This window comes from Sturnira hondurensis, unplaced genomic scaffold (genome assembly GCF_014824575.4).
Source record: "Sturnira hondurensis isolate 20B ecotype Veracruz unplaced genomic scaffold, ASM1482457v3 Scaffold0019006, whole genome shotgun sequence".
Lineage (NCBI taxonomy): Eukaryota > Metazoa > Chordata > Mammalia > Chiroptera > Phyllostomidae > Sturnira > Sturnira hondurensis.
Genome location: NW_028091637.1, coordinates 12,551,716 through 12,566,036, shown reverse-complemented (window position 1 = coordinate 12,566,036; position 14,321 = coordinate 12,551,716). Strand labels below are relative to the sequence as shown.

The following is a 14,321-nucleotide window of genomic DNA, read 5'->3' as shown; positions in this document are numbered from 1 at the left end:
GAGAAGCAGCCCTTACTATCCCGTTCCAGGCCTGGAAAACGCCAACGCCTTCTCCCCAGATGACTTACATTTTAGGGCCAGGAATGGAGGAGGGGGAGTAAAGCCTTTCTTAGAGACAGGCCAGTGAACACCTTATTATAAAAACTGTAGTAACTACCAGTTACTGAGGGTTTACCAGGCACTGCGCTATATGCTTCACAAATATTACTTATTTCATCCTCACAAATACCTTCTGGGGAGAGGTCATTCTTATTCTTTTATACGGGAGGAAGTCAGAGCAATGAGAGGTTTATAAGTTGCTTGAGGCCACACAACAGGAGGATGTGAACGCAGGGCTGACTCCAGCTTAGCTACCCCTGAAACACCAGGCCCCCAAACTAAGCTCAGGAGAAGGTTTCAGATCTCCCCAGGGTCCCCAAACCTCACCTTACCATCCCCATGGGTCTGTGACCATAAGTGGGATGGATCCTGAAACAAAAGCCTATCTCGGGGTGCGAGCCAGGGGAAGATGCCGGACGCCAGCAGGAGAAACAAGTTGTTTTAGCCTACTTCTTCAATCCGTGTGATTCCCCCACAGGATGCCAAGGGCATCTGATGGTCAGTGTTCATGAAAACTGCCTTTAGCCTATCTGTTGCCAGCTGTGCTAAAACCGTGCTTCTGAAAGTGTGGTCTCTGATCAGCAGCATCGGCACTGCCTGCGGACCAGTTAGAAACACTGCTTCTCAAGCCCAATCCGGGACACACAGAATCAGAAACTGCAGGGAGTGGCCCAGCCATCTGTGTGGGAACCAGTCCCTCAGCTCATTGCATGCACAGTAAAATTTGAGAATTGTTCTAAATTTCCCAGAGGTGGCACAATTCAATGATTTTTTTTTTTTGCATAGAATGACTTTTGTTTTTCTTTCACTCTTGCCTTTTTTTTTGTCCCTTTAAAAGATGTTTTTACCTCATTTCCAAATCTTCATTCTCCTGTGGTACAAATTTGTACAAGGCAACATAGGTGTTCATCTGTAATGGGTCTTTGGAAAGAGGTTCCTGAGAGGGAAAATATAAGAAGAATTAGAGAAGGAGTAAGAAATTAAGAGGAGAAAAAAATTGGTGAAGTTAATGAAATGTAATTAAGTGTATGGAGCTTATGAAATAAAATGTCTAACCATTATTAAAGACCAGTGGCTTCTTTTAGTTTTTAGTTTTTATTTCAACTATTGGTTTATTTTTAATTTCTTAGATGAGATTGACTTTACTACAAACCATTTGAAAACAGTTATGTGGAGTTCTTTGTCAGAAATACTATAATTTTCTTCAAATAATATTTTATATTTAGTCCCTCATGAAGGGTGATACAGGCTTGGCCCCAGGAATGAGAATATTCTCCCCATAGAAAGAGGAACATGTGACAAGGAATAAATGGTTCCTCAAATTGACTTCTGAAAATTTTTTTTTATTTTTCAATTACAGCTGACATTCAATATCATATTAGTTTCAGGTGTGCAGCATAGTGGTTAGATATTTATATAATTTACTAAGTGATCCATAAAATTGACTTTAAAAAATATTTATTTTTAGAGAGAAGGGAAGGGAAGGAGAAAGAGAGAAACATCAATGTGTGGTTGCCTCTTGTGTGCCCCCTACTGGGGACCTGGCCCACAACCCAGGCATGTACCCTGGCTGGGAATTGAACTGGCCACCCTTTGCTTCACAGTCCGGTGTTCAATCCACTGAGCCATGCCAGCTAGGGCTCAAATTGACTTTTTATCAGTTGCAAAAAGCACAGATTTTGACATCAGACATATTTAGTTTATGTCATGGAATCACCATCTACCAGCTACGAAACCTTGCAATAATGATAATAAAATCTACTATTTTGATAGCTGATTGTGTGGCAGACAGCATGTTTCATTTGTTAGCATGACCTCACAACAGCCCTGTGGGGAAGATTTTATTGTTATCCCCAATTTGTAGACTATAAAGAGAACTATAAGTGTTATATAAATATTAGTTACTATTATTAACCAATTAAATGTAAATGCTCTATATAATGTTTATACTTTAAATTACATATAATAAATTAAAATTATATAATATATAAATGTATAATGCTACATACAGGTATACATTATACAATATGTAATAATATATAATTATATATTATATTTAAATATATAATAATGTAATAAATATGTGCTGTACATAAAACAAAAAGAGTACACAAATGTATCCTTCTTATTTGGTTTATTCTGCTATCCAAAGCTGAAGTATGTTTTATTTTATTCTCTTGATTCTATCAGTTTATTCTGTCTTAGGGGCTCTATTGTAACAACATATAAATGAACATAAAAATAAGACTATTGATTTATATACTATAAAATATAGTCAATAATTTACACACTACAGAGAATATATCTACTTGCACGTAACATACATGTGGAAACAAAAACGGCCTTCCATGGCATCCATAAATACCTGGTGGTTTATGTTCTTTGCTTGGTCTTGGACATCGTCAGCGCCATTTTCTGGGTACGTAAACACTGAAGGGGACAGAGAAAACAGGAGTGCTATGAATCCAGTCACCATGTTTGGGAAACGTGCTTGAAAGGCGAGCCTTTATTATTCCCTGTACCACAGATTGCACTTCACTCCGACCCACTGCCGTTGCCTTGCTCTCGGTGACCCTGCTCTCACACCATCATCCATGTGCTGCTTCCCTGACTCCCCAGGCAACATTCGGCTCTGCCTTCTCTGCCTGCCCACACCCTGTACACGCCTCCAGCTGGCACGCGTCCTCTTCATTGCCTGGCAGTTGTGCGGTTACGACTTGGCCTCATTTGACAGTGCTAGCCTCATGAATAGAAAGCGTGCCATTCATCTATGTAAAATGTATCAAATCATTTGTTATGGGGTGGAGGGCGATGTATGGCCCTATTTAACGATATTTAAGTAAACTTTTCTAAATACTGGATTCTCTTATCTATGTCAGTATCTTGATTCTAGTTTCTTAATGATGTCTGTATTCTATTTTGTGTGGGTTAAAGCTTTAGCTTTAAATTTTATAATAGTTCCTTGATCTCTTATTGTCAATGCATTGAGGTGATTATTTGGATTAAAAAATAAAATCATGGTTTCTCACTTTGTTCTTGGGTTGTACATTTGTCTCGCTTTTGCATTTAAGCAGCCCCTTTGTGGCCTCTGATCAAAAACAAGGCTCCTCAAAATGGGCAGGAGGCTTCCTGTCTGCTGCACAGCTGTGGGAGGTCCCCGATGGGTGTGAAGGCTCTGCCTTGGCCAGTTCTATCAGCCAAGTGCACGCTGGTGACCAAAGTCATGGCCTTGTTCCCACTGCATGTCTTCTCTTTAAACACACATGTGGCAAATGTTTCCAAGCTTATACGATACAGTTATGGTGTCTAAATCAACCTACCACTTAGATGACTTGACATTTAAAAAAATCACACATTGCTGACTTATTCTTCCTTTTGGTCACCCTTTTGATTATCAAGGAAATATCAGTAGAGGAAGAGAAAACTCCATCTACCACAAGAAGCTCTATTGCCAATTTCAGGGAGTGAAATGGACAACGTCCACTGTCCTTAAAATGGGCTCGATGACTATGTAGAAAGCACGCATCGGAACAGCCCCTGTAAATGTGCCGACGCACGGCAAGCAGCTGTTCTCCAGTTTGCAGTGCCAGGGCCTATGGACGCAATCCCATTACCCCTAGGAGACCAATATGTAGCCCTGGAGAAGCTTGGGTTTTTAGGTGACTGGAAAATGAAGGGCCAATCCTCTGGCCCTCATCTGCCCCAACATTTGACCACTCAATTTAGTTTAAAATCAGTAAAAGCAGCAATACTTTTCACTGGTATAATCCGATTACCTGAAATCCGGGTGCAAATACTTGATTCTGTAAGCAGAAAACTGGATACTTCTAAAAGAATGTTAACTATTTGAATGAAAACCCACAAAGAGAATCTTCCTAGAAATCTGCTGATTGGCGCTAAAATGGGAACTGCATAAGGAGCAGACGCCATGAGTGGTTTGGGCTGGGTTTACAATTTTGTAATTTCACCTCATTTTAGCTTTATATTGAATATCCATTAGACATCTGGTATCATTTTTGTGAACTACACAAAACGTCAGTTTGAAGTGCCCCCAAATGGGTTTTCAGCTACGCGGTTGCAAGCAGAACTGAACAGTGCCAAACTACTTTGTAAAGCCCATTCTTTCCAGAATCAAGTCTAAGACTTTGGTTTGAGGGAAAAGAAATAAGAAAGGTAACTGTTTTACATATATATATATATACACACATATATATATATACATATATATACACACACACACATTTATATATATATATATAATACACCTTTTATATTTGGTTCTTTACATTTATTTTATTAAAAACAATTTGAGGGGCACGATGGCCATGGAGCCGCTGGAGCTGGCCTGTGGCCCCCGGAGCTGGCTCTGGGGCCCGAGACGTGGTCCGGGGTCCTGGGCCACTAGGCCGGCCTCACTCTGACACCACTGCAGTGCTCAGGCGAGGGAAGTGACTCAAGTTCTGAGCCGACGATTTCTGCTCTGGATGAGTGACCGTGGAGGACTATGTCAACTCGGACCCGGCTGTTTTGAGGTCTGGCTGAGTCAAGGAAGCTGTTGCCAACGCCGTTCAGCAAAAAGTAAAATCTTTGTGGCTTGGAAGACTCTCCGGTTCCTGCAATGAAAGCTCTTTCTGCGGCTGTGGGAGCCCTGTGACGTCATCGACAGCAATGACGAGATGGATGCCCAGATGAGAGAGAACTGTCTCCAGAAAAAAGAAAACCAGGAGGCACAGGGACCTGAACGGGGCTGGACGAGGAGAGTACCCCACGGATATTCGGCTGTGGCTGGCCTCCTACAATCCGCCCCGAGGACGCTGTGAACTTCTCCCTGATTTGTAAGAGTGCCTGGACTGCCACTTGCACTGCTGCCTTTTGGACCAGGTTGTACGGAAGGCACCACACGCTGGACTCCTCTCTGCCTTTGCGCCTGGGACCAGAGTCCACGGAAAAGCTGCACTGCCTCTGGGCATGCGTGATCCGATCTCCGCACCCTAGAGATGAGCCCTTTGCTACTGGGGTCTCCCCAAACCCCGCCATTCCACAGAGCATGCCCAGCTCATTAAAGAATTCCAAAACAGATTGTTGGGAACAGACAGAAACCAATGTGGAACTTCGACTTCAAGTTCAAAACCAGTTCCTAGATTAAAGAGCAAGTGCACGGGGGTGCTGCAGCCTCCTGTTCAGTACCAACATGCTCACGCCAGCGCCGACCAGGACCTCCTGCAGGTCACCCTCAATTTCACCTTCATTCCCTTGTGGGGATGATAGTCACTCTGTTTACCATCAATGTGAGCACAGAAACGCGGCACCATCGGTGAGACTGGTGTTCCAAGACTCTCCCGTCCGCAGTGGGGGGAAACTGCGCAGTGAGCAGGGTGCGCGAGTCATCTCGGACCCAGAGCACAGCGTTTGACTCTTTGACTGGTGGCGTCCTCAGTACAAGTTCTCCCTGGGAGCATAGTCACTGCATCCTGTCCCTGTGGGCAGGCTGAGCCAGGCCAGCCCCGCTGGCCATCAGAGTCCCGTGTGGTACGGGCGGCTGGTTGGTTTATCTGGTTAGTAATGCAGATGCCCCTGTTGGGGGGAGGGGAGGGCTTGAACCCCATGTTCTTTGAACATAAGAGGAAAAACAACTATGACTTCTAAACACATTTTAGTGTAAAAATTTCATTTGAAAGGACAAATCAGGCCCCATTGTCTGTGTTAAACCCCATTTGGTGCTATTGAGTTTGTTGTTCTTTGTTCTTTCATCCCAATGGTCTTGCTCTGGGGGAAAGGTGAGACTCTTGAATCTCCAGTCAAGGAAGTTGAAGCATTCTCTATGGATCAGAAGAAACTTAGAGGCGTAGAATTGTGGCTACGGTTGCTTTCAATTGTGGCTAGCTGCCCCTCAAGTCCAAGGGGATATTTTCTCCCTTTCTCCTTCTTCAGAAATAAAGCAGGTGACAGGGTTTTCAGGATCTTGTTAAAAAATTTGATGGTTAGTTTCATCCATGACAAGTATGCAAAGAATATGTTCCTTATTCAGGCATATTTTCTTTTTTAAATTAAGTTTATTGAGGTAGGCTTGGTTAAAAACATGATATAAGTTTCAAATGTACAATTCTACAATATATCATCTGTATATTGCATTGTGTGCTTACCACCCAAAGCCTAGGCTCCTTCCACCTGGATGTATTGGATGCCCTGAAACTTCTTCATCCACCCCCCTCCCCTCTAGTGACCACCGTACTGTTGTCTGTGTCTGTTCATTTGTTGCTTTGTGTTTTATATTCCACATATGGGTGAAATCATATGGCTCTTATCTTTTTCCATATGATTTATTTCATTTAGCAGTTTTTTTTTTAAGATTTTACTTATTTATCTTTTAGAGGGGAAGGGAAGGAGAGAAGTATCAATGTATGGTTGCCTCTCGTGAGTCCCCTGCTGGGAACTGGCCTGCAACCCAGGCATGTGCCCTGACTGGGAATCGAACTGCGATCGTGTGGTTCGCAGGCCCACGCTCAATCCACTGAGCTATACTTGCCAGGGCAGTATTTTCTTTTATAGACACACAATGAATCTTTAGTTTTTACCATATCCCCAAAGGACTTGAGTCTGTTCCTTTTCCATCTTCTTTCTTTGTCACCTTGTAGTCCTCTGAGGACCATGTCCACCACTGTGTTTTCTAATGAGAGGATTATTCTTACTTTTTTATCTGTATCCTGGTAGTGCAGCCAGTTACATAATTGGCTTATCTGACATTGACCCAAATTTGCATCTCTGAAATGTCCAATTTGCTAATTATGCATTGCCTTTTACAAATATATTATTGGATTCAGTTTACTAAGATCTTGTTTCAGATTCCTGTTCCATGTTCAGGAGGGAAACTGGCCCCTGATTTTCCTTTCTCTCACTCTCTTTGTTTGGTTTTGAGGTCACTACTGTACTAGCCTCATAAACTAAGTTAGATGATGCTACTGCTCTCTCTCCTGGCCACTTTTTGTTGTCCAGGAAGAGCTTATGTGATATTGAAACTGTCTGTTCCTTAAATGTTTGGTAGCATGTACTTACATAGTTGACTGGACCTTGTATTTTCATTGCACAAAAAAATGAAAGTATTGATTCCATTTCTATTACAATTACAGGCCAAGTCAAGTTTTCTATTTCTATTACTTCTCGAGTCACTTTGGTCATTGATATCTTTCTTGGTATCTGCCCATTTAGAAAAAGTTTTAAGATTTATTCATCTCTGAATATTCATTTTTAAAAAATATTCATTCTTTTTATTATTGCTTTTAGTTTTGGATCTCTACTTTATTCTTAAAATTGCCAAATGTTATAAGTTTAATTTTTAAAGAGCCACTCTTAGGGTTTATGACCTGTCTTGGTAGTTTAATCATTTCTGCTCTTATCTTTTTGCCTTCCTACTGCTTTAACTGGCTTTATTCTATTTATTTTTTCTGACTTCTTAAATATGATGCTTAGATCATTACTTTTCAGCATTTCTTACTTTTTTAATAAAATAGTTTTAAACCTAAATACTCTAGTTACAACTTTAGCTGCATTCCACAAATTTTGATATATAGGGTTTTCCCTATTACTTAGTTTTAAATCTATTCCAATTTTCATTGTGGATTTTTAAAAAACACACAAGCATTTTAAAAGTGTGTTCTAATTTCCCAAATTATGGGTTTTCCCACTTCTCCTTTGACTTGATTTCTATGGTAGTCAGAAAGATGTGTTCTATATGATATTAATTTATGAAGCTTGCTTGTGGCCTAGCAGGTAATCGATTTTTATAATTGTTCCAAATGGTCTTAAAAAGAATGTGAGTTGTCCATTTGTTAGATGGAGTGTCCTTTTCAAGTCAATTAGAATTGTCAAATGGGTCCTTAGTTCCTCTAGATTTGTATTGAATCTTTTCATCTATCCAACTTGCCAATGACTGAAAACTGTGTTAAAATCCCTCACTATGAAGGGGGGTGTCAATTTCCCTAATAGTTCTATCCATTCCTCTTTGAGTTTCCGTTATTTAAAGGCTACATATTAGGCGGATGGAAATTTAGCATTTATATCTTCTGGTGAAGTGAGCGTGGCCAGGTAAGGATGCTATTCCCTAGTAATGCTTTTTCCCCCCTGATCTTCAAGTCCATTTTCCCACACATTAATATAGCTATATAATTTTTCTTTTGCTTAACATTTGCCTAGAGTAACTTAAACATTTTAAACATTATTTTTCAATTACAGTGGAAATACAATATTCTGTTCGTTTCAGGTGTAAAACACAGTGGTTAGATATTTGTACAACTTTTGAAGTAATCACCCAGTAAGTCTAGGACCCATCTGACACCCCACACAGTTATGACACTATTATTGACTATAGCCCCTCTTCTGTGCTTTACAGTCCGGTGACTGTTTTTATAACTACCAATTTGTACATCTCAATACCTTTACCTTGGCAAGTATCTATTTGTTCTCTGTATCTATGAGTTTGTTTCCATTTTGTTTGTTTTGGATTCCACATGTAAGTGAAATCAGATGGTATCTGTCTTTCTTTGTCCGACTTGTTTCACTGAGCACAATACTCTCTGGGCCCATCCATGTTGTTTAAAATGGTCTAGATTCTAATCGTGTATTGTAAAAACATGTGTAATATTTGATCTGTAATCTGGGAATTGTCCACTGGAGGGGGACCAGAACCAGGAGCATCTGCCAAGAGAGCCATTAACATATTTGCTCCCGCTTCTTTTGGTGACAACTCAAAACTTGAGATATAGAACCAGTGCATACTAAAGGCAAGAATACATTTTACAAATATGTGCTTGCCACTTCCCTTCCTGGGCAAAAATTCCCTGGCTTTAGTGCAACCTAAGATTCTACTGGGCTGTGTAACCTCCTCAAGTGAATGTGATTAACTCAGTCCTTTAAAAAGACTATTTCTAGGAATCTGCCTTGCTTATGTTCTTTTCCCTCTACTTTTCTTCCAGGAAAGTTATGATCACATACACTTAGACTGAGATACAATTATCGAAGGCAGCCAGTAACATCACTTTTTGGCATTTTGAGCCTAAATAGGCAGCCTAGATTTTTGTTCTCCCTTTGCTCACCACCTTGCTTCCGGTGGAGTGTCTGGCAGTTAAAGCGAAGGTGAAGACCAGCAACTCTCCCCTCGTGTATTTCTGCTGCATCCAGGAATGGTGTTGAAAACAACAACCAGAAATACTCAGACCTGCCCAAGAGCCTCTAGGAAAAGAAAGCAGAGACTGCATTCCTAACAGTAAAGATATGAACACGAATTGCACTCTCTTCTAAGGTGGCTTTGGAACTATTCCTCCAGGACAACATACCACCTGTGGGCAGAAATAATACTTGTGTGCACTGTGCCTGTCTCAGAACATAAAGGAAACATGTAGTGCAGAACTGTTTGAGCCTGGAAACCAAGTGCTGCTTCTGAAGAGCCAGCACCATCCTCGCCACGATGCTGAAAAGACTAGTGGGAACCGGGGCTCCTGAGCAGGGTGTTCGCCCTATGCTGTTTCTTAAACTGCATGGACAAGGGATTGCATCTAATCAAAGAAAATGTTTTGACACAAACTGCTGCATTATTAATCTCTCTTGCTTCCAAGGGTGCGTTAGAAAGAAAGCAACTGCTGATCAAAGGAATAGCTAATATATCTGCCAAGCTTGTTAGAAGTTTATTGCTTGCTAGGTTCTTTTAACAGATTTCTTTGAATCAGTGTGTAAAAATGTGCCTTAACATAGAAAGATGGTGAATCTTTTGAGTCTTTGAGTGTATTACTCAGTGCCTTAGTTTCCCCATCTAACAGTATGTGGTGTGTGTATATCCATGTGTGTGTATGTATTGGAGGGGAGGAGTTTGGCTCCATGACTTCTAATCCTGCTACTCCAACTTTAACGGGGTTCCTGTCACAGATTCACATATGAATTCTGATTCTGCAGTTGTTCTAGAACAGCCTGAGATTCTGCATTTCTAAAAGGCTCTCAAGTGGTGCCCAGGCTGCGGCCAATGGGCTACCCTTGGAGTAGTGAGGCTTGAAACGGCATCTCTGACACTTTGTGACCTTATGATGACTTAATTAACAACCACTGTGCTTCATATTGAGGATTCCTATCGGGATGATGATTCCTTCACATTATAAAATCCTATGAAGACCCCTTATTGAGTAACGAAACCCCCAGGGCCAATAAAGACCGTAACCACTAAGGGCATGGGTGAACAATAGCATCGGGAGAGCTGGAGCAGGATGGGGCAAGTGGAAGGCGCAGGCTGGGCAAGGTTTTGAAGAGCAGCAGCTAAGACCTGTTGACAGATTAGATGTGAGGTGTGAGAAGAAGGGAGAGTCAAGGCTGATGCCACAAGTTTTGGCCTGATCAACTAATAGAAGGGAGTTTCTATTTACTGAGCAGGGCAACCCGGGAAGAGCCAGCCTGGGCGGATAGGTGGGTGAAGCAATCGGGAATCCAGTGTTAACTTAGAGATGCCTAGTCCACATTCAGATGGCCGTATCCAGGAGGCTGTAGGTGTCTGGAGACAGCAAAGAAGCCCTGGTTCTGGAAATGGGGTTTCAGCGATCAGTGTACACAAGGCACTTACATTCATTATCTCATTTAAAGATCATAATGTCCTATAGATTTGGTGATATGATTATCCTCATTTTATAGATGAGTCAACAGAGGTAGAGAGAGGCTAGGTCACTGCTTCACAGCCACACGATCACCAGGTACAGTCCGGCAGTCTGCCACCAGAGCCAGGAGGGGCCAAGGGCCAAAGACGCCCAGCATGGTTGGTGACGAGGAGGCCCTCATGTTGGTGAGAAGGGTGAGGTGAGGAGTGCAAGCAGAAGTCAGACTCAGGGACAGAGCAGCTAACCAGACCCAGAAGCATTAAAACGCAGGCATGTCTGAATTATATCCCAGCCTCTTGTGAGTTTGTTCTTCGGATGCTGAAGAACCCGGAGGTTGCTGACAAAATTCAGCTGCTGGACCTGCAATGCTGGACAGACGTGGGCTGGGACGGTCCTGCCACGTTACTGCTTGCTGTGAGCATCCCCTGACCATTGGCACTCTTTAGTTTGTCTCTCTGATGACACTGCCAAGTGCTCAGTGAGTGTTTGCATTGACTCAAAGTGCAGTTTCCCCATGCGATGCAAAGAATCCTTCCCCTCGAAGCAGGCTTTAGCAGATGTGTGCAGGCGTGGCAAGGCGGGCTGTGCAAACGCTGGTGCTTGTTTAGCGAGGAGAGTCATGGGGGAAGCTAAGTGCGTGCTGCCTTGGGGGACTCCTAGAGGCACAGTCTTAACTAGAGAAGAGACGAACATGGGTTCCTGGGACTGAGGAAGCAAAAGTGATGCTTTGTAAGATAGCTGCTGACAAAGCAACTACGAGATACTGCTTCCAGTCTGGAAAAGGCAGGGCAGGCTGCCAAGGGAAAATCTACCTAAGGGGTATGTTCCCACGCTTCCCATGCGGGCATGACAGTCGGGAGGGGCAACCTCTGCCTTGAGGATGCACTCAGCCCAGTAAATGACACAAGTCAGGACATGCAGCCTTGCTCGGTTATGAGTGGCTCGAGGACAGTGTCAGTGACGTAGGTCCCTTTGCTGGGGATAGTAAATGTTTCATAAACGTTTTCTGGATAAACGCGTGGAGATTAAGTAGTTGTTCATGTGATAGAGGCTCGGCAGGATGCATTCATAAGAGGCTGGTTATGTTTCCTTAAGCTCTGGTTTAAGAGGTGGTTCTTTCTTAATGTTAGCAAGCAATTGTATGTAGTTATCATTTAATAACTATTTTAGAAATTATTGTAGCAGGGCTGAAGCTATTAGAAAATTAAATGATATTAATAAGGAATGTTGGGCTAGACTGCACATACCAGAGACTTGGTTGTCCCTGCTGGGAGAGAGCCACATGTGAGGCTGCTATTTCCCTCCCTGGCCGCCCCCCTGCCCCGCCCCCCGGGCTGAGGTCCTTCCGGTGTAGCATGGAGTAGCTTCTCTGTGACTTTGTTGATCTTATGTAGGTTAGTGGGGGGAATGACACTTTGTCAAAAAGGCCTGGAGGTGAATCCTAAACCCCATTATAGTTAAGTCCATGAGGCATGAGAACTCAGGCAGCAGAACTCAGGGATCATTCTACTGAAATCACTGAAATCCACCAGTAAGGATGGCCAGTTGCTCTCCAGAATGTTGAGCACTTGCCCAGACTGAATTCCTGAGCTAGCAGAGGAAGCAGGGGGACTGGAAACCTACTTTCCTGCCTGCTGGCTTGGACTAATGTGATTTGCATTTGTGCTGGGGCTCGGTCCCCCATTTCCTCACTTACCGCTGTTGCTGCGTTTCCGTAGGTCGTACCCGTCTCCCGGCCCGTCAGCTTCTTCAGGAACCTCCACAAGATCTGATGTCTTGGAGAAAAGAGGGAACAGCATGGAATGAGCAATGTCCTGTGAGTGGGTCAACTGAACAGAGATTTCCATGTCAGTAGGACAACTGGGGTAGAATTTGCATGACACTCTCCTAAGAATCCAATCACTGCTTTCTTGTCCATTTGGCTAACTTCAGAGAGGCCATGTTTTCCCTCAGGGGCACTGTCCCATTTTGCAGGTATTTGTGGCAGGCTCAGGGCTTAGCCCATGGTAGGTATTCAACACGTGTTGGATGAGATGCCTAATAGGTCACAGTTAGGCTTCTTCTCAGGAAGAGACAACACAGAGAAATCAGATTTCCTGCCCATGTCCTGTCAATTATAATTTTATTTTTTTTAAAATTTATTTATTTATCTTTAGATGGGAAGGGAAGGAGAGAAGTATCAATGTATGGTTGCCTCTTGTGAGTCCCCTGCTGGGAACTGGCCTGCAACCCAGGCATGTGCCCTGACTGGGAATCGAACCGTGATCGTGTGGTTCGCAGGCCCACGCTCAATCCACTGAGCTACACCAGCCAGGGCTAATTTTCAATAGAACTAAAGCTCTCTCTGTAGGCGAGTTTTAAGTATTAATCACAGAGAATGAGATGCACTAGTGAGGGCTGTGTTACTTGGGTACAAGTTAAAAACTCCACTGCTGCAAAAATCAATTGTTTTTGTAATACTTATTTTTGCCTTTTTTTTTTTAGAATAAGAGAAGTCATAGTAGTTCTTCCATTTAGGATACAGAACAACAACAATAGCAACAATAATAGCACTCTAAGTAGTGATGGTTTTTGATCATTTATCATATAAGTTCTTTTATATATATCATCTAATTTTTTCTTCACCATAATCCTAGGTAGAACTATTTTTCTGATAGGTACTGGAAGCCCAGCAAGAATTAGTAACTCTGCTTGATGTCCCACAGATGATAAGGGGGATCTGGGGTTCAAGCCCCAGGGGTTGTTTCCAGAGCTTGCGCTTGTAAGCACGGTGCTCCATCCAGGGGTGTGCTGGAGCGAGGCAGGTGGGCTGGGCAGAGCCGTGGGAGTCCTCCCCACTGGGAGCTTAAACCTGATGGTGGGAGCGGTATTTACACCACGGAAACTGGCAGGTGCTCCCCATTAGGCACAGTCCCAGCTGGTGGTTAAACATTTACTAGCACATCTCTGATTTCAGATCGTCTCCTTCAAAGGGCCAGAGGCCCCCACTTCAATCTGCCTGGCTCCCTAAAAGAGGAATTTAGGGGGTCTCAAAGGAGAGTCACATTTTAAAAATATTTTACTTATTTTTTCTTATCAGAGAAGAACACATTTCCCTTCTTACCTCTCCTAATTAGCTCTAGAGCACTTTAGCAGAACTCTTCAGAGACTAATTTATATGACAAAAAAATTAACTTTAAGATTTTTTTCAGCCATTCTTATTTTCATGATATATCAGGAATAAGAAAAACAGCAAATGTCACCGAGCCTCTCAGTCACTTGCATTCTGCTCCTTTGAAGCTCACGATTGCTGAACAAAAGTTGCCATTAGATTAATTTAACCTTATGAAACTGAAGATTATTCATAAACTAGCCAACCAACTCCCAGAAAGTTGTCTGAATTTAGTTTCGCAGGCCTTCTCAAAGCCATAAAGCCTTTTACATTCTAGAAGCATTTGAAAGACCATTAAAGGAAACATAACCATTCAGAAACAGCCAGGCAGTGATTTCCCGACAACGTAAAGGAAATGCCTCTCCAGCCCTGGAAGAAAATTAGCCCGCGGGACCGAGCTTTGCTGTGTGGGAATATGTTAGCTCTAGGACATAGTACTGCAA

General features: G+C 42.7%; 1 protein-coding gene and 1 pseudogene across 1 annotated transcript in view; one reads left to right on the top strand and one right to left on the bottom strand.

The window, feature by feature from the left end:
* Positions 1 to 14,321, bottom strand: part of STAC (SH3 and cysteine rich domain) — a 119,151-nt gene that overhangs the window by 26,250 nt on the left and 78,580 nt on the right. The window contains exons 6-8 of the mRNA XM_037070769.1: positions 12,424 to 12,502; positions 2,465 to 2,529; positions 948 to 1,036 (exon numbers count right to left, since the gene is read on the bottom strand). Of these exons, the coding sequence (XP_036926664.1) occupies positions 948 to 1,036; positions 2,465 to 2,529; positions 12,424 to 12,502 (233 nt within the window). The remainder of the gene's footprint in view (positions 1 to 947; positions 1,037 to 2,464; positions 2,530 to 12,423; positions 12,503 to 14,321) is intronic.
* On the top strand, positions 4,028 to 5,560 carry LOC119004118 (transmembrane protein 183A-like; annotated as a pseudogene).